Here is a 24,427-nt window from a genome sequence, read left to right on the forward strand (position 1 = left end):
ATTAATGGAAATTAAAAAAAAAAGATCATATCACATATTGCTCCCTGATGGCAATAATTATATGAGGGAATACTTCTCCCTTTTCCGCCAAAGAAACTCCATGAAATGAAGGTGGAACATTTCAGTTCTAGTTCTCGTCCCCAAAATTTTTCGAATGTGTCTTTTGGTATGAGATCAAAAACCTTCATTTAAAAATAAGAAATTTCTTTATTTTAGTTAATCGTAAAATCTACTAAACCCAACAGGTGTTTATCCGCATGTGTTGGTGATTTGTATAATTCCCCCGAACAATAAATGAAAAAGAAATACACTACAAATAATGTCAAATAAACATTTGTTTATTTACATTAAAAGGAAATAAATTACATTTTTTTTTGTAAGCGAATGTGCCAGTCTGTACAAAAAGGAAGAGAAGAAGAAAGTAAGGAATTGAAAGGAAAAAAAAAAAAACAACGTGTTGCGCCGTTGCGGTTGAGATGAGGGAAAGTGAGAATCAAGCAATGTCTCTTGGTGCGTGATACAGCCTGAGTGTGTGCTGCTGCATTCGCTCTGCGTGCGTGCTGTCCGTGTCCCCTCTCTCTCTCTTTGTCTGCTGAAAGAAGTTCTTTTGGGCCTTTTTATATTTTTTAAGAGGCTTCAGAAACTGGCAGAAGTAAGCTTCCTTTTTTTTTATTATCAAGCCCTGATTGGTCAAAAATTCATATTTGTGGCGAGCAAAGTGTCTTCTACTATGTCGACCCTTTTTCGAGAGCCCTCCTTTCTGAGTCCAAAGGGTTTGGTGTGGATGAATGTGGTAATGCCTGCTAAAATAAATTTTTAGGAACACTTGTATATGAATAAATTTTTAATGCGTGTGTGTGTGTGTGTGTGTGACTTTGAAAGACAAAATAAGAAACAGCACACATGTCTAGTTGTACAAATGAAATATAATATTTGACGTTTGTGATTAAACTTTGATATTAGTCAGAAATTGCCAGTTTAAAGGTTTCAAAATCACACACAAATTTCGTCTAGGAAAGTAGAAGTGAGTGTCAGTTTTTTTTTTATTATTTATACTAATAATAGGGAAAACGAGTTTACTTCGCCATTTGAAGAACATTTTGAAGAACATTTAAACTGTCAATTTCTGATTATAATTAAAAGTTTAAAATCAAGCATTATAGTTCTCTTGTCTATCTGGACATGCGAAACACGGAATCTTTGGCCGCGTTACTATAAATAATAATAATAAAAAGAAGAAATTAATCAGAATTATTTAGACAAAGAAAAAAAAAAGGAATGAGAGAAATTGTGATGTTTATTTATATAAAAAATGGTACCCTTGCAGAGAAAGAACCGTGCTGAAATAATAACGTTATTTTGAAATCATGGGGAGAGGGTGTTTTTTTTATTTTTTATTTTTTTATTGTTGTTTTGTTTTTACCGGGGAGTTGAGCGATGGCAGAATGTTAGGTAATAATTCTTCGTCATTCCTCTGTTTTGCTGTGATCTGTCGTAGTCCACATAACTCTGCAAATGAGTTTGCAGAGTTCAAGTACAAGTGAGTCCGTACTGGTGTATCGGCATTGTGTAAGAGTGCGATGTACCTGTAAGAAACTCCCTTTATGCATACATGAAAATGTACCGGAACTGCTTAAGAATCCAAGGTGCTCGTCTGAAGATGTCGAGCGTGGTTGGCACAGGGATGGGGTATTATTAAATTCCGCCCGTGTATAAATTTCGGTATCTCCGATGTGGTTGATGTGAGAGCAGATCTTCATTTTATCGAAAATTTAATGAGAAATTGGGCGTTAAATAGGCCTTGATAATCACCTTTGGCAACGATGTAGGTAAAATCCTGTTGGTGGGCGAATTGTCTATGGTTGCGAGATCGCTAATCCGTAGGAGAACCATGTGTGGTGCTATTTCACTGCCGTCAGAGTCTGATTCGTAGGGAAAATGTGTTTGGTTTAATTTTCGATTTTTGAGCGATTATTGACATAAATCGCTACTTTGTTGAGACCAGTGTCATTAGTTTGTAAAGGAGGTCCGTAGATGTGCGTCGCTGATTTACTGATGTGGTATTAGCTGATTGGAAAAAAAAAAAAGATTAGTTTTCTTCTTTTTTTTCTTTTCTTTTCTTCCTTTGAGTATAAAATAGGGCTTCCCCATGTGTGAACAAAAGTGTGGTATCATCTACCCCAAAAAAGGCGGGGCTTTTACTAATGCAAGCGTAGTCGAATGTGATGACATGGTGTCGTTCTCCATTATGCGCCGCATGAGTGTTCTAGTCTGTCACTGTCGTCCGGTAATTCCTTGATCACTCTATATACTGCAGGAGTTATCATTTATTAAATTAATAAAATGTTCGCCGTCGTTATTTTATTAGCGACATTATTTGAAATGGGCGATCCGCATCCCGTCTGAGTAGTCATCAGTTTTCAGATTCACGTGTGGAGTCACCAATTGTAAGGATCACTGTGAATTTATATAAAATAATGAACATTTGGTTCGCATGTAAGGAATATTAAAATAAAATGTTCACACATAAATGTTTTCTTGTATGGAGTGTTACTAACGCCGGGTTAGTGAAATGAGGGTTTCGTGAGAATAGTACGAGGTTTGAGATAACAGATTTTTATGTTCAGAGTATCACGCGTGGCTTGAAGTTAATTTGATTATTTTCTGGGAGGATAAACAGTCCTTAATCACGAAAGCGAATGCGTGTGTTTGTGTTCATCTCGTAAGAATTGTAGTTCGAAACAAAACTGGTTAAATAGAGAATTAAATTCTCGTTTGATGTGGTAACTTTCCATGATGAGAATTAAGGTTCGTGTGGCGCGCAAATTCAGGACGGGGGATTTTAACGTCTCCCAGTGACGGAGTTATTCTAAACATATCCAGTTCTTAGAAATTCAAGAGAAAAACTTCCCACGATTGATATTGTTTCGTCTGTAGCGAGAGTAAAATCCAAGATGGGTGATTTAACGTCTCAATAACGAAGTTTCTTCGACGCGTGTCGGACTGGAGAAATCTGAAGAGAAACTGATTTGATTTTTCGTGGCAAATCTTTATATACAAATGTTCTCGAATGTTTCAGCCTGTTTACTGTATTTCTACGCGAGGAAACTATAATTAAATAACGCGCGTGTTATTTCTTCTGCCCTTCACATCAACAATTTCTTGGTTAAGTTTGACACTGTTGTCCAAACTTCCAACTTCCAAACTTCTGTATACATAACGAACCTTCTCTCAACTGCAAAAGCACTTCTGCTGATCGGACTTACTTCTTGAAAATCCAACTTCAAAATGAACACGCTCTCTGAAAAATCAGGACTCTTTTATCTCGAACCAGGAGCATCTCATCTGCATATCAGGTAGTAACATTGCGGGCATATAAAGAGATAAGGCAGCCATTTTTATTTCTTTTTTCTACATTCATTTCGTTCCACGACCGACCCGTTGAATTATGCACACGTGCTAGTTAGGTAAGTCACGCGTTTCCCTACAGAAACGTAACATAGTTTCTTTTATTTTATATATGCGTGCAGTCGCGTCACGACGTCATGTACATAAGCGTTCTTCATATGCATCGATCGCTATGAAACGTTCCTGCCAGGGATTTGTTCCGGCTGTATATAGCGAAACAAGTCACCAATCAAACTATACATGAATTAGGTTAGTCCCAGAAATTGCCGAAGCAGTAAAAAAAACATACACGAATACTATACCTACACATGCCAAATGAAGTTAGTCCTGGAAATTTCCGAAGCAGTTTTCAAAAAGAAAACAAAGTTAATTAACGAACTTAAAATAAAACAATTTCGAGTAACAAAATAAACTTATTAATTAACACAAAACAAAAGTAAACAACCTGTTACCAGGAAACGATGTTAATTAATCAAAAAAAAAAAAAAAATTAAAAATTAAAATAATATACATTATTTTTCTTTTAGAGATAAATTTGGGCCTGTTATCTATAAAACACAATCAAAAGATAGACGTATAACAAAAAAAAAACAAAAAAAAAACAACATAATTATGAAATAGCCTCTTTTAAGAAGCACAGTGGTCTCTTTTATTTTGGATTTTTTTTCCGGCTATTTTTACCCATACCTATCAAATGACATAGTCTCGTCTTTTTATAAGTTAGATTCAATTGTTGCTTTCTATTTTTTTTAAAATTTCATTCCGTTACTTTTATCTTTTGTAACTTTTTGATTTTATTTAATCTCAAAAGTCGACAAAAAATAAACACTTTTTCAATTCACGACGGCGTCGGATCGAACGCCAACTTCCTTCTCAGTTGCATTCTGCTTCATGTCCATGCTCAAACAAACACTATTCCTCCGTATTATTCTTGCAGGCAGGGATACACACGCGCACGCGCGCACATATATACATATATGACGATTGCTTCCTTGACAGAAGTTTGCCATCTCTCCAGTTAAATGTTATGCGGTTGTGTGCACGTAGGTGACTTTTTAATCCAGCTTTAGACACTTCTAGATTTGCAGATTCAACCACAAATATGACAACTTAGCATTGTCGTATGTGCTGTTATAAGACTGTCGATCCTGTCTTTGTGTGATTTCAGATGATTTACAAATCAGCTTTTAACTAATCGTATCTGCCACATACAGTTCGTGTTGTAAATTCTCTGACATTATATTTTCGTGGTGCTCCCGGAAAACACATTTTTAGACAGCAATATCTACACGCCGCTCTTCAAAAATCTTACAACTTTCTCTGATGGTTTTTCTCCACAGTGGTCGTTCTTTCGCTTGGGATTTCCGGTTATGTACATCTATCTCAAGTATTTTCAAGTTGTTTGTAGAGAATCCCTAAACCTTTTTCTTGGTTTATGTTGTGGTCTTTTACCCTTATCTATCTCGCCATAAAAAAGTTGTTTAAGAAGTCTTTTGTCCTCCATCCTAACCAAGTGTCCAGCGCATCTGATTTTGAATGATTATCATGTCTATACTAGTACTATTTGATCATTCAAAAACTGCAGTGTCAGGCGTTAGAGTCCTCCAGTTAATATTGTGAAAAAAAAAAGATGGAGATGAGTACTCAAGTGTCTGGAGAAGCATTCAACTAATCCTACGCGGGCGGCCATGTTGCTGAGTATTTATAGATTGGGAGGAGTGGTGAGAGGAGCTTTACCTTTGTTATAAAGGTGGCCTCAAACCACTCTGCCTCGGTGTGGCTAGCAAGTGTTACAAGTCTAGTCGCTCCTGCTGGCAGTGCGGTACTTAGTTACTTTCTACCGTCTACTTCTACCTATATACCTCTACCAACCTGCTCTTCTGTTATCTGACCCTGAGGAAAGGGTCGCAAGGGCGACTCCTTTGCAACCCAGCGTGATCCTCCGCTCGACTTACCCCTCTCCCCCCCTCAACGGGATTATTTTTTTTAACAATATTAAGAATTCTCTGAATACAACTTTGGTGAAACCTTTCGAATAACTTGAGATGCCTTCTATATGTTGTTCAAGTCTCTGCCCTATATGGCAGCGTAGTGATAACACTTAGCTTTGTTTTTGATGTGATTGCCCGATCTGATCACACACGTTTCTCCAGTTTGCCAAAAGCAGAACTGGCTTTGGCTATTCTGTGATTTATCTCAGCATCAAGCGTGAAGTCCTTACTCAGCATACTACCCAGATGTACAAAGTTGTCCGTGACATTTAACTTCTTACTATCAACCAAGAAGTTTGGTTCAACATATGGCATTCCTATAGGAAGGGACTACATAACATATGTTTTCTTGAGATTGATCGGAAGTTCAAAAACTTTATAAGCCTTTGATAACTTATCCATCATCATTTGAATGTGAAACAAGGTCTGCTTCATCTGCATCTAAAAGTTCAAGAACAAGGTTCGGAAAAGTTTTCGACTTTGCGTTGAGACTTCTAAGGTTAAAAAGTTTAACTGATGTACGAAACCGAAACTTCACACCAATATCGCAATTGTTAAAAGCATGCACCAGCATCACAGCGAAATATATGGAAAATAATCTAGGAGCAAAGATATCACCTTGTTTCACACCGTTTTCAACTGAATATTGATCAGACAGATATCCATAACAGCTCACTTGGGCTTTTATATTATGGTGTAACTGCTGAAGCAACTCCACCAAAGTAGTAGGGCAGCCTAGTTTCCTAAGAATCTTCCAAAGTGCATTGCGATTGAGAGCATCAAAAGCTGCTGTCAGATCAACAAAAACTTGATGCAAAGGCATTCGCTGCTCCTTACATTTTTCCATTAGCTGTCACGGAGAGAATATCATGTCCATTGTGCTGCGGTCAGATCTAAAACCATATTGATTCCATGGGATGATAGAGGGACAAATCCATTTGGGCAGACGAATTGACAGCATTTTTGCTAAAACCTTTCTCATTGCTTCAAGCAAGCTAATACATCTATGATAACCATACTCAGATTTTAACTATTTTCTTTTATTAATTGGGATCATTATTGGATCAATCCAATCTTGGTGGATCAAACAGCAAGGATGAATGCATGGACTGCGGTGATAACGTTATCACTCCCAAACAGCAAGAATTCAATAGGTATCCCAGCATGTTGTAGTGCTTTTCCTTTCTGCTCTGATCCAGCAGACCACAGAATGAAGATAAAGAAGACGGAGAAGTGGAGCAAATACACGGAACTGGCCAGAGAGCTCGAAGGGACAGGGAAAATGACAAAAGATAACATCACTAATAGTAGGAGCGCTAGGAACAATACAGAAAACCTTTAAAAAAAGAATGGAAGAGATTGGAATGAGAGGGATGGCCGAGGAGATACAACGGATAACAATAATGAAAACGACTGAAATATTAAGGAAAACCCTTGCATGCAGAGACTAACACACATGAGCTACAGACACAAGCCGGACATACAGAAAATGTTACAGATCTAAAACACAAAGAAACATCACACGGAATCGTGAAAACTGAAACTGCATAATTGTACGTTCCCTTTCCCCCTGCCTTTCCCTACTTTTTGTGTGTGTGTGTGTGTGTGACCTAATATAATATTAGAAATCAAGAAAGGTCAAGGAGGATGGAAAGACTGAGGAGACAAAGCACTGTTTGTATTATATCGTAGAATTCTAAATTACTGTAATTATTGTAGTAGAATGTTAAAATATTTGTTTCATTATAGTTTGGTAGAATGCTAAAGTGTTTTTGTAAATGTATAATATAATGACAAAGTATTATAAATATTCTGTGGTAGAATGATAATATATGATAATTATTACATCGTAGGGTGCTAAAGTATTGGTATTATTGTATGGTAGAATGCTAAAGTGTAGTTATTAGTGCATGGTAGAATTCTAAATTATTATTATTGTATGCTAGAAATGCTAAGATATAGTAAATATTGTATGGCAGAATGCTTAAGTATTGTTTTTATGCCAGAATGCTTAATTTTTGTTGTATATAGGTTTATTGTATGGTAGATAGCCAAAGTATTGTTATTATTGGATGGTAGAATGCTAAAGTATTGTTGTAAGTGTATAGTCGAATTTAAAAGTATTTCTATTATTGTATGATAGAATGCTAAGGTATAGGTTTTATTGTAACGCAGAATGATAAAATATTGTTATTATTGTGTAGTAGAATGCTTAAGTATTGTTATTATTGTATGGTAGAAAACTAAAATATTGTAATTTTATGGTAGAATGCGAAAGCATTGTTATTATTATATGCTAGAATCCTTAATTTTTGTTTATATAGTATCGTAAAATGCTAACGTATTGTTATTATTTTATTGTAAAATGCAAAAATATTCGTGTAATTGTATGGTACACTGCTATATATTATTGTAAACATATCGTAGAATGCTAAAGTAGTGTTGTTATTGTATAGTAGAATGCTATCGTACAGTTATTGTTGCATGGTAGAACGCTGTAATCTAGATATTGTTGTTTGGTAGAATGCTAAAGTATTCTTATTATGTATGAGAAAATGCTAAAGTATTGTTATTTTTGTATAGTTTAATGCTAAAATATTGTTATTGTATGGTAGAATGCTAAAGCATTGTTATTGCTTAATGATTGAATGCCAAAGTATTGTTGTAATTGTATGCAAAAGTATTGCAATAATTGCATAGTAGAATGTAAAATTATTGTCAATGTTGTGTGTTGGAAAGTTAAATTATTGTCATTATTGTATGGTAGAATGCTAAAGCTTTGTTGCAATTGTATGATGGGATGTTAGGTAAATTATTATTATTGTATGGTAGAATGCTAAATTATTGTTAAAATGCTTTGGTAGAATGCTTAATATTGTTGTAATTGTATTGTAGAATGCTAAATTATTGTTATTATTGTGTGGTAGAATACTAAAGTAAAAGAAAAAAATGGTAGTAGGCAGGTAGGCTCGAACCCATACATCGAAGGAGAAAAAGAACGTGAAAAAAAACGCGACGACTTTGCCGTTCCGTCCATCGCCAAACCGGATGTGGTGATGGTTAAATTAAGGCTAGTCAACCGAAAAGAAGAGTTTACTTTCGAAAATATCGGCGAAAAAGCGACCCTACTTGGAGAAAAGTTCTCAGTTGAGGGTGAAGGAATTAATGTTTTTAGCCATTTTTTTATATTTTTCGTCTGAAAGGTCGCGCTTCAAAACGATACTGATCTTGTGAAAATCTGTCTCATTTGTCGAAAAAAAAAACGAACAAGTTGTAGTAAACAGGCAAGCTCGAGTCCGTCCCGTGAAGGACGACGACGACGACAACAACAACAAACAACAAAATGTGACGGGTTAGCTGTTGCGCCCATCGCCTCACCGAGAGTGACGTAGGTTCAAATTAAGGCTTGACAATCGAAAAGACGTGATGAATTAATATTTTTGGCCAATTTTTTTATATTTGTCGTCCAAAGGGTCTAGCTTCAAAATGATACCGATCTAGTAAAAATCCGTCGCCTCTGTCGAAAGTTTTGCGTGACATACATACATACATACATACATACATATAGGTGAGACTTATATTATAGATGGCACTCCAGTAATCTATTTTTTTTAATAAATAATTATATCTAGAATTCCTTATAAGTTTTTATTTCAATTTCGATTATAGCTGAAGGAACTCAAGTATATATATATATATATATATATATATATATATATATATATATATATATATATATATATATATGTATATATATATATATATATATGTTTTGGTTTCGGTTTCGATTCAAGCTGATACACCCAAGACATATGGATATGCTTTTTTATTTTTGAAATCGCAATTTTATAATATATAAAAATCAATTGAACAATAACTTTCCGATAATATATTCGAAATTTGCAAGAATGAAAATCATTATTAAGTATACTTTACAATCAGACTTCGCCAGACGTCCCTGCTAACTTAGATAAATACGTTTGTTATCAAATTTATAGAATGTTTGTCTGTTATCAAATTTATCTGTTATGAAAATTATAGAATGTTTGTTATGAAAATTATAGAATGTTTTTCATGAAAGTTACAGAATATTTGTTTGTTATGAAATTTTTAGAACGATTGGACTTCATAGAATTTATAGAATGTATATTTATTTTATTGAATGTGTGTTATAAAATTTATAGACTGTTGTAAATTAAATCTGGAGCGTAGAAAACTGACCTTGGCTTTACTTTCAGTAAATCTCACTTTTTTTATTTCCTAGACCTCCCATTTTATGAACGCTGTTTTTGACAAAAGAGGGGAAGAATTGTTGTTTACTAGGTCCAAATCTATCCATACCACACTAATTGTTGATTTTATGCTGACCTTTAGCTTCTTAGATCAAGTAGCTTCATGCCTTGTCTGGAGCAAAAACAAGTATGACACACATATCCGTTGAGTAACGGAAAACGATAAAATAATCTCGAACCCCAAAGTGCATATGAACTGAAAGGAATAAACGAGTGACAACAAGGAATGGTCATGAGTACACAACGAATATTAATGGGAAAATTAGCTGTGGGTTAAATATAAAAACATTAGGTTGTCCAAAAAGTTCGTAAACGCACGCGAAAAATTTAATTTTGTTTGAGCTGCGAGTTTTCTTGAAAGCGGGATCTTTCAACCAAAATTACTGCTAAGAGATTTGTGCTGTTGAAGATGAAGGAACAATTGCATATTCGGCGATCTGAAAGAGATACAAGCGTTTTGGGTCTGGCGACATGAGTCTTGAAGATAAGCCTCATCTGTGACGGCCGTTAAAGTCGGATGATGGAGATTGCAAACCGGGTTGGACATTGCTCTTTCATTGCACACTCGAGAATTGGCTGATGAACTTTGAGTTGGCAAATCGATAATTCACCGACACTTGAAGCAACTTGATTTTGTTCACAAAAAGCCGCACCAAGATCCACACGAACTCATTGCAGCACAAGCCAACAGACGGGTTGAAATTTGTTGTCGATTGCTCAGCAATCTATTGGACGAAAGGTTTTGGAAGCACATTGCCATATCGGACGAGAAATGGTTCTATCTGTTGTAGCACAATCCATCAGATTATGGTCTTTTCTGCTCAATGCAACACTTTCTGAAGGATTGCCGATTCGACTCATTTGATGAAGTCGAGGAAGCACGTCAAGAATTCTTTGATTCGAAGCCGGCTAAATGATATTTTGACCAGATCCGAAAGCTTGCGGATCGATGCCAAAAAGTTGTGGAAAATGATGATCTTTATTTTGAGTGCTAATTTATTTTATTACTTAGTAAAGTTTCAAGTTTCTGCAAGTGTTTACAAACTTTTAGAACAACTAAACAGAAGCAAGAAATAAAAATCCTCATTGAATTACAAGCTAGATGGATAGATGTAAAGTATTCTGCTTTTAATCAACAATTTATCTTAACTATTCTGCTCCTCCTTCACGATTTTCGGTATCAAAATTCCATGGACAGCTGATTCTTCTTTCACAATTCTCGGTCTCAAAATTCAATAGACATCTGACAAAACTCATTTCTGCCAAAAGGAATACCTTTCTCTGATCAACAGGCTTTTTTTTTTTATTATTGAAACCGTCTGCCTCTATTTCCGCTCTGACAAGGTAACATTATACGTCTATAATATTAAGGTTCCCAAACAGGTGTTAGTAAAGCAGTTTACAATAACTTATTGTTTCTGCATGCCTTGCAGGATGTGATTCAGTGTCCAGAGTGTTCGGGATTGAAAAGGAGCTGGGGTTACAATGAATCATCAAAAGAGAAAAGACAATGAAAGGATTACTTGGCATGTGCCGTTACGTACGTTGTTCAATGCTATTCTTATTCATAATGCATTTCCAAAATATTATCTGTAAAATATCTGAAATAGACAACAAAAAAAAGTAATCATTAATAGCAAAATGACAAAGATTTTCAACCCTTCAATGACTTTTTAGACACTCTGTATATTAATAGGTTAAAGTAGTTTGTTTAAAGCATTGCTTAGTATGTATATAAGAAAAAAACTTAAGTTTATAGAAGGCAGAATAATGCAAAAGTGTGGTGGACAGACTCAAACGGACACAAATTTAAGATAAGGTGGAACCAGTTGTGCAGTTTCACATTCCTTGATGCAATTTATGCATACATGTATAACCATACAAATGTATATATGTATGGTTATACGTGCATAAATTGCATCAAGAAATGTGAAAATGCATAACTGGTTCCACCATATCTTAAATATTTTTATACAATAATTTACATGTAGAATTTCTTACTTGTGTCAGGTTGTCAGGCAGTGTGTATGTGATGCTATATTTCGGAATGTCTTCCCTTTGTCAGGCGTGTGTTCGACTTTCAAACGTGCATGCCAAGTTTTATTGTAAATAGAAACAAGTTCGCAGAAATTGGAAATTAATTTTTTGTTTCAGATGCATAATTTATTAATATCGAACGCGTGTTGCTGCTTGATATTAAATGCATATTGTTTGGTTCATTATTTTTTCAAATTCCTTCGACTTGGCATTTGATGGTATAGGAGCCTATCTTAGCATGGAGAGAGAGAGAGAGCTGGTGTAGTATTCTCTTGTCATGAGACCATTCCCCCACCCCAGATACTATATTCTCCCCCTCTTTTTTTTTTTTTTTTTGGGAAAGGTAATATAGTATTTTTTCTGTTGCTCTTTCTCCTATAATGAGCAAAATCTTTCCAAGTTTCAACTCCTCTATTTTAGAGGAAATATTGTAGTATATGTTCTACTGTAATCATACCATTCTATTAGGCATCATATCGTCCTCTGCAGGTAAATGTATATAGGGACTTCATTATACCATTCTCACGCCCTAGCAAAAATGTCGTGAAACTCAAAGAATTCAGTATTGAACAATGTCTGTGAAATAATTGCAAATCAGTTTTATGTTCCAGGTCTACAATTAAAAAAAAAAAAAAAAAAAAAAAAAAATTAGAAACGTTTTTCAATACGGATGCGAAAGTTGTCAAAAGCTACGTTGGTTACAAAAAAAAAAAAAAAAAAAAAAAAAGAAACCAACTATTAAATTTTTATGTAATCTTAGCTCCTCCCACGAGAAAAGATTCGTGATGACAAGTGAACGACAATAAGACCCGTTGGACTATAAAAACCTGGAAAGGTTCAATCGCATAAGCGGATAAATATCTTCGCTTTTCTTCTGGTTTCACGTATTTAATTATGATACGTGCTATTACTTTCGGCTGTCTAATCGCCATCGCGTTGGCAGGTAAAATACAATCTTTCTATTTTTTTTAATATAAATATCTTGTCTGTTTGTCTGCATCTTAATTATTTCTTGATAAATTTATCTCGTAATTCATTCCTAATTAATCATTATTTAAACGAACCTTCTCAATTTCTATAATATTTTTTTTTATATATTCATTATTTCTTGGTAGATTTATCCTGCAAAGCAATTCATATTTAATGATTGTTTAAACTAATCTTTTCAATTTCTATAAATTCCTATTTTTATGTAGTCATTAATGAATTCTAATTTAATCCTTGTTTAAACTAACCTTCTCAATTTCTATAATAGTATTTTTTATTTTTATATATTTATTAATTCTTGATGAATTTATCCTGCGAATCATTTCTATTTAGTCATTGATAAAACAATTCGGTACTTATGTATTTTTGGTGCCGCGGTGAAATTCGAAAGCTATTCTTAACATGGGGAAAGGAGTGTCTTTTGTAACTATTCTGTCCTTCCACCTAACAATTTAAAAAATATCGTGGAACTTGAACTTAACCTGAAAAACTATTTTAAAACAGCGCGGTATCCAAAATACATAAGTACCAATTCTTTTCGATGTCTTAGCACTGAAGCCAACAAACGAAGAAAAAAAATACAATAAACATTGTCATAGCCAATAAAAGTTACTTTTGTATCTACCGGGCTTATTTTTCCTTGTGCTTTAAAGTATTTTTTACGGCCAGTTTTACAAACAAGATGGCGGCAGGTTTGTTTCCCATGAACAAGATTTTGCGCCGCCATCTTTTTTGCAAAATCGTTCGTAAAAACTTAATATTTGAGATTTAAAAAAATTCTTTTAAAACTACTTTAAAACAAAAATAAGCCAGGTAGGCAGAAAATTATTTTATTGGTTATGGCAGCATTTATATACTGTATATCCTTTTGTTTTTTTTTCTTTAGTTTGTTGGCTTCTCTGCTAAATCTCCCTTTTTTCAATTGCAATAAGGTATTTCTATTTTTATAGAATCATTAATGATAGTTTTAGCCCGTAAAGTACTTATATGTAATCGTTTAAACTAAACTTCTCAATTTCTATGACTTTTGAAACTATTATCTATTCATTTCTTAAAGCATTATTGTTTAGTTATTTAAACTCTTCAATTTTTATGCGGTATTTATGTTTTTTTTAAATTTTATTTTATTTTTATTTTTTTTTCTAATATGTTGCAAAGGCCTGTAAAATAACATTTTTTTAAATATGAAAATTGTAACATAAACTTAACGTAAAATGAGCACCTCCTTCTTAGCAACAGTCGTCAAAGAGACATGTTAACTTTTTTTTTTAAGTTAGGTAACAAGTGGGGGAGAAGGAGAAAACCGGAGGAGGATCATAAGTTTGAAAATCACGTAGAAACACTTCCTACATTGGGGGTGGGGGCAAAATTTATAACTCCACAATTTCCACTTTTTATTTATTTATTTTCAAGGATTTTGTTTGTGCGTTATGTGTATGCGTGTGTGTGCAGTTCTCTGTCCCGTATTAAAGTGAATTCGTTGATGTGTTTTTTTTTTTTTTTTTTTTCGTCGTTGTTTTCTTTGTCGTCGTCGCTGTCAGTGATTATGATCAGGTCCGTATTGTCTGTGTCTGGTGGCGCCGACGGCGAATTACTAGGTGTCATAAGTTCTAAGTCGGAGTCGGTAAACGGTAATGTCGTGTCGGAGTCGTTCCGTTCGGTGGTGTCGGACAGTTTATGGGGTGTCCGTGTGTCAGACATACCTGGGCTGGTTGGTTAGGGTCTAGTTCGCACTGTTCGTTCATTTCAGGCAGTAAGTTGCGTCGTACGTCACGTACCCGTAGTTTTTTCGAAGGACTGTGTTCGTCCTCCTCGTCCCACGTGTACCTGCTGGATGGTTTAGGTTGTACGGTCGTCTTTCCTGCCTTCGGGATGTATTATGATTATTCTTTTAATTTCAATGAAAAGGTCTCACTGTTAAATATTAAGGTTATAAACATAAAACCAGGGTGGACCTGTACAGTGCAGCCCCCCCCCTGTATTTTTGTCTTTGTTCAACGGATTATTATTGATTGGACCTATCATATTAGCAAATAAAAAGCTACAATTTCAGTATTTGAAAGGAGTGCTCAGTTTCTAATACAACGATCCTCTCCCCCATATTAAATGCGTGCGCTAAAACAAACATGGTCACCAGTGTAAACAATACGGAATACAATGGATAATAACACCATTGCCCTTAGATTAATAAATGAAAAATCTTTTCTATATGAGGGTTGTGCGTATTCTCGTCGAGTGGTTCCAATATGGGGGGATCGATTTACTAGAAGGTTGTATTTGAAACTGAACACCACTTAAAAATGTTGAATTGCTTTTTTTCTAGATATCGTATATTAGTGTCCAATCGATAGTAATTCTTAAAAAAAAAAAAAAAATACAAGGTGGTGCACTGGTGCAGTGGTGCATTGTACAGATTGACCCTATTCTTGTGTATGTTAACAGTCTTAAAAATACCAGAAAATAATTAACGGCAAGACTTTTTTCAAGACTAATCTTATATAAAAGCGGAGTTATCGATTTTAAGCTCCCCCCCCCTCGATGTTTTGAAGTGTTTCTACGTGTTTTTAAAATGTCTGGAACTTTAAAAAATACTAACGATTACATGTCTCGTTGACCGATACGTGGCCAAGAAGTGAGTACTCGTTTTACATTAAGTTTATATAGGAAAGTGATCCCCTGCTCAAATATTTTGACTTTTTTTTTTTTTTTTTTTTTTTTTTTTTTTATAAATCCTTTCATATTTTTAAGGGCCATTGAAACATTAATAAATAAAACAGATTGATTTCATTCTAGATGGTAAACTACGTTGGGTTAATTCGTAAAAATAGCCCTATTTTGTATATATTCGTCATGGATAGGTTATCCGGCAAAGCATTCTTATTTGATCATTGTTTAAACTAATCTTTTCAATTTCTATAAAGTATTCCTATTTTTATATCATTTCTTGATAGTTTTCTAATGCAAAGCACATTCTAAATCATTGTTTTAAATTGCTGCTTTTAATATCATTAAAGTGCTTCTATTTTTATGTTTATTGATAGTTTAATCTTGCAAACCATTCCTTTTTAATGTTTATTTAAATTACTCTTTACAATTTTTATCAGATTTTTCTATAGATATATTACTAGGGGGTGTAATATACGTTTAAATATATTTTAATTTATTCAGATTTCGCATTATTACAAAGCAAATTTAATTTGAATATTATATTGTACCTAATAGTACTGATTCTTTATTGAATATTATATTGTGCCTAATAGTACTGATTCTTTATTGAATATTATATTGTACCTAATAGTACTGATTCTTTATTGAATATTATATTGTACCTAATAGTACTGATTCTTTATTGAATATTATATTGTACCTAATAGTACTGATACTTGGATGCCATCAGATAGGATGGAAACTCTTACAATATTTATTTATTTATTTATTTATTTTTTTTTTTTGACTAATGGGGTACAGTATTTATTTGCTGCCCACCTCAGCAAAATGTGGCACAAGGCCGGAAAGTGGGGATCCAACAGGCTCCCCTAAAGGAGGGGCGCTCCTGCAATTGTAAAAATTGTAACCCCATAGGCATTCCCCGGTCAGGGCGCCTCAGGCAGTAAGCGATAAACTTACTCCATCGGAAAGCCCAGTGGTAAGGCCTGGGAGGGTGGACCTAGTACTTCTACCCTGCAGCCAAAGCCGCTAGGAGACACACCATCCCAATATGAATAATGGGGTATGATCTCGCACAGTAGAGATTCTATTTATAAACGATGCTGCTAGGAGCTGACGAACATTTAGCGCTCCTGCGGTGTTCCCTACCGTTAAGCTAATCCGATAGACAGATAAAGTTTTTAAATTATAGCTATGATTAATTCCCCCCCCCCCCGCATGCGCAAACTAATACAAATGTCATCAGATTGAAATGAACAATGAAATGCCCATGATTACATTTTCCTCTTAACTTCTGTGTTATGTAACCTGGAGTTTAAGAGAGACAGACACACATACATCCGTTTTATTTATATATATTAGCTGTATCTACCCAACGTGGTCTGATAATATATTTGTTTTTATGCTGTCAATTTTTCCCTAAATTATTTTTTAGGGTATCGTATTTGTTAGCAACGAGTGACTTTAGCCAATCGGACAGCGTTTTGGTTAGAATGACAGAACGTTAAATGATTGCGAACTTGCCTATGTTTTCTTTTCGAAAAGTAGTTTTAGCCAATTGGAGAGCATTTTAGTTTAAATCGTAGCACCACGTCAAATACTTCGATCAATACCGAATAGTTTTCTTTTTTTGGTACTTACTTTCACCCTAACAAGGTAAATCACCACTTTGACATAAAGGGCTACTATTTGAGACCATACCTAGGAAAGATTAACAATATATTTGTCGACGTTACATTTAAACTTCTGCATATCAGTCGGGGAAGAAGGTAGCAAGAAGGGGATTCTAAAGTCTAGCTGTTCGAGGGAACAAACTGTTAGAATAGAAAGCTTTCTCAACAGGGAAAGGGGTGAGATTTTTAGGCTAAGCAGGTTTGTCGGGATATTTACATAGAGGAGGCACAACGAGTTAAGAGCGCATTCCATTACAATATTTGTAAAACCGGCACAGATAAAACATTGCGGCGATGGGACAGGGGTTGGAGCTTAGTTAATCAAGTGGGGCCTATTAGATTGAAGACGTTTTTGACCCTATCCAAGAGGAAGAGGCTAGTGGTAGATGCACCAACCAAGATGTGGCAACAATACTCCATGCATGGGCGAATGGTGGGCTTGTAGAGATACAGGATACTCTCGAATGTGAGTAGTCTTCTAGCTCGATAGAGGGAACGCACCTTATGTACAGCAGCCCTTGCGATGTCCTCAATGTACTTGTTCCAATTCATATTGGCCGTGAATGTTAGGCCGAGGAAGAATTCTCAGGTAGGGTGTTACTTGTCATGGATATCGGTGGTTGGAGAGGCGTCTTGTAATTGTTAAACGAAAGCAGCTTAATCTTACTAGCATTAAATGTTATCCCTTTGCAGCCCCATTCCACTATGGTCCGAGTCATTTAACAATTCTGCCATTGTCTTGGATTTGTGTATATCCGTTCTTCTCTCGTGCATGTTAGTGTTATCATCAGCAAATATACTCATCTCGGACACAATATTATCGAGGAGTTCGTTTATGAATATCAGGAATAATAGTGGTCTAAGGATAGATGCACTCCCGCATTAATGTTACGCTGCTTGAATGTACGTCCATCAGTGACAACCTGGATGGCCCTATTGTCTAATGATCTATTACGTCCAGTTATACCGTACGATTTAATGTTCATTAGCAGCCTTTCGTACCCGACTTTGTCAAAGGCCTTGAATATTAAGGGTAACAGTCCTCGCTTCGCTCGCCTTATGCAGTTTCCATTCAAAACGCTTCGATTTAAATCGCGATGGAAAGAGAAACGTTTTTATCAACATCGAATGATTTTAGCCAATTAAACCGCCATTTAGTTTTAACTGCCAGCGGAGCGACATGCTTTTATTAGAAGGTATTAGGTTGTGCACAAATGGTGTCGCTTTTTGAATTTCAACTTTAAGTCAAAAACATTATCTAGTATTATTAGGTTGGTGCAAAAATAATCAGAGACAGCATTAGCTTTGAAAAAATAAAATAATTTTCCTCGATCTGTTGCAGGCATTTAAAAAAAAAAAACAAAAAAAAAACGAATAGTGATCGATGTAAATAAAAAAAAAATCAGTGGACTTGATTGGAAGCAACAACTTGCTTTTAAGAACAGGGCGACAATTTTTTTTATTTTTTATTTGGCATGGGGGGGGATTACAATTTATCAATGCCCGGATGCCGCTCTAGGATAATGGTTAATGAGCGTTAGGTAGCCAGTGAGACAACTCTGATGATCAGTAATGGTGGAACTTGAGTAGGGTTTAATTACATAAGATGACGGCTTAAAAATATCCTATTTGTATTAGGTTTGAAAGCGACCATGTTATAGTCAGCTGGGAAGCAGCTCCACGTCGTGTTCCACAGACGGACAGATTTAGGAAAGAAGTTCTGTTCATGGAATTTTCGTTTAGTTTGAGGCACTGATAGTGATGGAAATTGCTGGCGGTTGTTGTATAGATGAGTATTTGTTACGCAAGATGTGCAGGGGAGAACCATAGATTGAAGCTGTCTAACACCGGCCATAAAAGCAATGATAGCGCAGAGATAAACTCGCGGCGTCTCTTCTGTGAAGAAGTAGGAAAGCGACAATGTCCTCGCTTACTAGATTTCGAAAACCGTTTTGTACCCTGTTGAGGCAGAAAAGGAGATCCTCTCTCAAATGTGGTTTTAGCGAAACATATTTAAGTAACTAGTTTGTAGAAATGAACCCCATCGACGACAAACTGTTATATATTAAACTAGCTGTCTACACAGCGTCATCCAGGAATCGTACTTTGTCCCAACGAAGTCTGAAACTGAGGAATATTTTAAGACCAAAGATAAATCGTTCCACTAAGAAAGGTATCAAATTGTTGACACGTTTAAACAAGTGTATCGCTCTAGAAGACTCTTTAAAAAGAAATTTGAATTTTTCTGAAACTTAATTCTATGAAGTAATTTCCGGTTGTAAGCTATTTAGGTTTAGAAGAGAAATGTTGAAGCTTTGAATTGTAAAAACTTGCTGATGAAATTTCCCGTTGGATAGCCAATCCATAGAAATCTTGAAATGTAAAAGTTTACAGGCAAAGAGCAAAATTCCTTCTCCTGTAGACACGAAAAATTACGTCCAGGAATTCTAAAAGATCCAGTATGTTTAATGGAGTGATTCCGGTTTCTGATTGGTTGATAGCAGTGTCGTTCCATCTGATTGGTCAGTTCCCATCTATAAATCAGTTCCGTCTATAAATATAGAATAATCATAATGTCAAATCGCACCATATATTTTGAATTTTCTTTCACATTAAAAAAAAAATTAATTTTCCGCGGACAATTAAAATATATTTCTCTTCACACCTTCCTCGTGTTTTGCGTTTTCTTTCTGTCTTTCTTTATTTCCCGACTATTATCTCCCTGACATTTTTATTTGCTTCCAACCTACCCCTACAATTTCCTTTCCGTTTATTCTAATCATTCTATCCCTCCATATTACTCTTTCTTTTTTCCTCGCTTCCTCCGTTTTATCTCCATATCATAATATAAATCTCGTCTGTATGTTACTTTCGACAGAGGCTACCGATTTCCACAAGATCAGTATCGTTTTGAAGCTCAACCCTTCGGACGGCAAATATCGAAAAATTGGCTAAAAACATAGATTCCTTCACCTTCAACTGGGAACTTTTCTACAGGGAGGAGTCGCTGTTTTTTCGCTGATATTTTCGAAAATCATCCCCTCTTTTCGATTACCTAGCCTTAAATTAAACGTTCGTCACTTCCGGTTTGACGATAGACACAACAGCAAAGACGTCATGTTTTTTTCCACGTAATTTTCCTCCTTTGCGGTACGGGTACGAGCCTGCCTGTCTACTACCACCCTTTTTTTTTTTTTTTTTTTTTTTTTTTTTTTTTTTTTCAACACACACCTCCGACCACCCAGGCTTGTTTGATTATAAACCCTGCAAACCTTTTTACTGAAAATTTCTCTGAATCCGTCCCATTCCAAAAACACATCCCATTACAACACACCTTAAAATACTACCCCAAAACTGAAGGACACATCCCATAAAAACTGGTGACCGATATTCCTTAAAAATGGAAGTAAGTTTGAACTTGTTGCTTGGTTCAGGTTGTTAGATGCCATTGTAGCATAAAACTGAACGTGTGGAATGCTATGTCGCGATCAACAGAGTAACAGTATGGGAACTTGTGATATAACCAACCGGCCGGTGATTGTTGCTTAATAGCGTTCTATTATATTTGCTGTCATCAATTGAAACAAGCAGTTCGAAGAAGATGACTTCCATGCACTGAAGCCGGATTATATAGACTTTGAACAGCCATAAAAATGTATAAATATTTTTCTGGTTTGGGTCAACATTTCGGGATGATACGAGATACAATAATCCCATTGGTTAGTTTGATCTTAATTTGACTTGACTTAATAGATTTGATTTTAATAGAATGTTTATGAACAAACTGATTATATCGTATCATATGCGTGTGTGTGTGTGTGTGTGTGGGGGGGAGTAATAGCAACAGCAGCAGCAGTGGGAGTGCTGGCGTGCGGAAATAGTAGCCGAGGACAACCCGCACATATGCAAGTTAGGAAATACGCGCGAGAAAAAAAGGACACCACGTAGTGGGGAGAAGAAAAAGGGCGGTTGAAAAAAAAAAAATGGACGTGAAAAATCGAAGACGAGAAATGGTTTTCTACGGCCGGTGTGTAGTGGAACAGGAAGGGAAACGCCACCCAAATGGGATGGGCATGTGGGCCCCGCAAAGAGACTTTTAAACTGGTGTCGAGACGGGGATGAAGAAAAACTGTAATAAACGACTTGTGTTAAAAAAAAGAAAGAACAGCTGAGTTGGATTTATCTTTTATTTCTTTGTACATTTGCGATGTTATATTATTGCGGAAAATTTATAATGCTATGTTTATTCTGTGTTTTCGTTTGCAGCTGACACAGACATCCGTGAACACGAAGGGCATCTGTACAAGAAAGGTGATAGATTAATTGACGATTACAGCCAACAAGATTGTAGCATCAACGGCATGGTTAAATACACAAAAATGCGGTACAGACGCCATCATACTCAAGAGTGTTCGAATATGAAAGGTAATTTTTAAATCATAAACTTTCTATAATGACCCTAGGGTTTGGATCAACACATGTTAGGATGATACTCTAGTATAACCAGCTAATTGATCATATTTGACCTTGACTGAAAGCTTTTATCCACCAACATGGCATAAAGATGACCATGCTGAATGATAATCATCTATGTCTACTTCTGAACGAACAGTGTAAAAACCATCGAAACTTATAACACCGCCAACTAATCGATTATTGCTTCATATAGTAAATAATCTAATATTATAACTAGTACAAGGGTCATTCCAAAAGTAAAGAATATTTTTTTTTACTCGAAAGTAAAGAGCTACGAAGACTGGAGTGGTACCATTAAAACGAGCGATCTTTTGTTTCACAATTTATTTTTGCTACATAGTCACCACCATTCTCAGTGCAATTTTGTCAAGAATTTAATGACAAATTTCTGCTTCTAACGCACGCCCATGACAGGTGCATAAATAGGTCCACGATAGTTGAGCACTAGTCTTACTTTTTTGTTTTACTGGATAACTGCCATTCAATTCCTCTTCTGGGTAAGGAATCAACTACCCATTATCAATCAAACTTGTAAAGGTAATCCTTATCGGGTTCTGCATAAGCTCTTCTAGGAATGCTGTACTCTGTTGCATAATTTTTCTGACGGCTGATCAGTTGACCATTTCCACTACATATCTTTTTTTTATTTTTTTACCAGGAAATCACCACTTATCAAGGCCCGGAGGCCACTCGGGGATAAGGGTTATTGCGGGTAGAGTAATCAATGGGACAATATCGTAGTAATAGTTTATAATGGAGATCTGATAAGGTGTCTTCCATAAGGGGGGGCGGTTCATCAGGAACTTGTTTATGTTGGACTTGAAGACATCAAAGTTGTAGTCAGGGGGGAAACAGGCAAACAAGAGTCTCACAGGCGTGCACTTCTAAGAAAGAAGCTTTTTTCATGGAGTCTACGTTTTGGTTTAGGTACAGATAAAGAGTGGGGAAAATTACTGACAGTGGTTTCAGCTAGACGAGTGTTTTTTGTGAAAGATTGGGAAGGGATCAGAGATTGGAGCTCAGACAAGCACTTTCCATAGAAATAACGATAAAACAATGACAGTCTCGCAACCTCCCTTCTGTGGGAGAGAGATTGCAGGGAAGGGAAAAGGGCAGGCATCCCCCACTAGGCTATGAAGTCTATTTTGTTAATATAGACTTCGTAGCCTAGTGGGGGGTGCCCTATATACATCGTCATGGATTTGGTGCTTTAGTCGAAATCTGTGCAAAAATCAGTGTGCCAATTCTATTGCTGTATCCAGAGCAAGAGATACCTCATCAAAATGTATCTTGCCTTCGTCGATATGCACGCCGAAGAGTTTCTTGATGTCCATTTACAGCAGGAGGTCGAATCCCAATGGCTTTTCGTTTCCATTAAAACTGTCGATTTCTGTTGGTTAACGTTACGCTGCCAACACCATCGCTTATAAGGCATTTTCTGCCTGCCATTAAAATTGTGCTTTTATATACTTTGGATTGACATAGCAACACACTCACAACAGATGAGGAGCACTCGGAATCCACCAACCCCCTTTGATTTTTATCCCATTGGTTTTTAACTTTTATTACGGGGAGAACTTTCTCTAGCTTATGTGAGGAAAATGTAGTGCTGGTTTCTCGCCCATTCTAAATCATTGTTTTAAATTGCTGCTTTCAATATCATTAAAGTGCTTCCATTTTTATGTTTATTGATAGTTTAATCTTGCAAACCATTCCTTTTTAATGTTTATTTAAATTACTCTTTACAATTTTTATCAGATTTTTCTATAGATATATTACTAGGGGGTGTAATATACGTTTAAATACATTTTAATTTATTCAGATTTCGCATTATTACAAAGCAAATTCTATTTGAATATTATATTGTACCTAATAGTACTGATTCTTTATTGAATATTATATTGTACCTTATAGTACTGATACTTGGATGCCATCAGATAGGATGGAAAATCTTATAATATATTTTTTTTTTTTTTTTTTGACTAATAATGGGGTACAGTATTTATTTGCTGCCCACCTCAGCCAAATGTGGCACAAGGCCGGAAAATGGGGATCCAGCAGGCTCCCCTAAAGGAGGGGCACTCCTGCAATTGTAAAAATTGCCTGAGTAACCCCATAGGCATTCCCCCGGTCAGGGCGCCTCAGGCAGTAAGCGATAAACTTACTCCATCGGAAAGCCCAGTGGTAAGGCCTGGGAGGGTGGACCTAGTACTTCTACCCTGCAGCCAAAGCCGCTAGGAGACACACCACATCATCCAATATGAATAATGGGGTATGATCTCGCACAGTAGAGATTCTATTTATAAACGATGCTGCTAGGAACTAACGAACATTTAGCGCTCCTGCGGCGTTCCCTACCGTTGAGGTAATCCGATAGACAGATAAAGTTTTTAAATTTTAGCTATGATTTTTTTTTTTTTTTTTTTTTTTTTTTTGTACTTACTTTCACCCTAACAAGGTAAATCGCCACTTGGACATAAAGGGCTACTATTTGAGACCATGCCTAGGAAAGATTAACAAGATATTTGTTTACGTTACATTTAAGCTTCTGCATATCAGTCAGGGAAGAAGTTAGCAAGAAGGGAATTCCAAAGTCTAGCTGATACAACATTGCGGCGATGGGACAGGGGTTGGAGCTTAGTTAATCAAGTGGGGCTTATTAGATTGAAGACGTTTTTGACCCTATCCAAGAGGAAGAGGCTAGTGGTAGATGCACCAACCAAGATGTGGCAACAATACTCCATGCATGGGCGAATGGTGGGCTTGTAGAGGTACAGGATACTCTCGAATGTGAGTAGTCTTCTAGCTCGATAGAGGGAACGCACCTTATGTACAGCAGCCCTTGCGATGTCCTCAATGTACTTGTTCCAATTCATATTGGCCGTGAATGTTAGGC

The 24,427-nt window shown here is 35.8% G+C and overlaps 2 protein-coding genes across 4 annotated transcripts in view; one reads left to right on the forward strand and one right to left on the reverse strand.

Moving 5' to 3' along the window:
• Nucleotides 1–317: 317 nt before the first annotated feature.
• Nucleotides 318–24,427, reverse strand: part of LOC145291442 (uncharacterized) — a 114,476-nt gene continuing 90,366 nt past the window's right edge. Inside the window, exons 6-7 of one of the 2 annotated variants that reach the window (XR_013869417.1) lie at nucleotides 11,236–11,292; nucleotides 318–800 (exon numbers count right to left, since the gene is read on the reverse strand). The gene's annotated coding sequence lies outside the window, so the exon portion shown is untranslated. Of the gene's footprint in view, nucleotides 804–11,235; nucleotides 11,293–24,427 lie in introns of both variants that reach the window. The other variant, XR_013869418.1, reaches the window with a different exon arrangement.
• The window catches only part of LOC145291441 (uncharacterized), a 42,568-nt gene continuing 30,575 nt past the window's right edge, over nucleotides 12,435–24,427 (forward strand). Inside the window, exons 1-2 of one of the 2 annotated variants that reach the window (XM_080137285.1) lie at nucleotides 12,435–12,671; nucleotides 21,322–21,480. In XM_080137285.1, the coding sequence (XP_079993411.1) occupies nucleotides 12,623–12,671; nucleotides 21,322–21,480 (208 nt within the window). In that variant the 5' untranslated portion in view covers nucleotides 12,435–12,622. The remainder of the gene's footprint in view (nucleotides 12,672–21,321; nucleotides 21,481–24,427) is intronic. The other variant, XR_013869416.1, reaches the window with a different exon arrangement.

The sequence above is a fragment of the Euprymna scolopes genome, chromosome 12 (genome assembly GCF_053919585.1).
Source record: "Euprymna scolopes isolate OS-2025 chromosome 12, ASM5391958v1, whole genome shotgun sequence".
Classification (NCBI taxonomy): Eukaryota; Metazoa; Mollusca; class Cephalopoda; order Sepiida; family Sepiolidae; genus Euprymna; species Euprymna scolopes.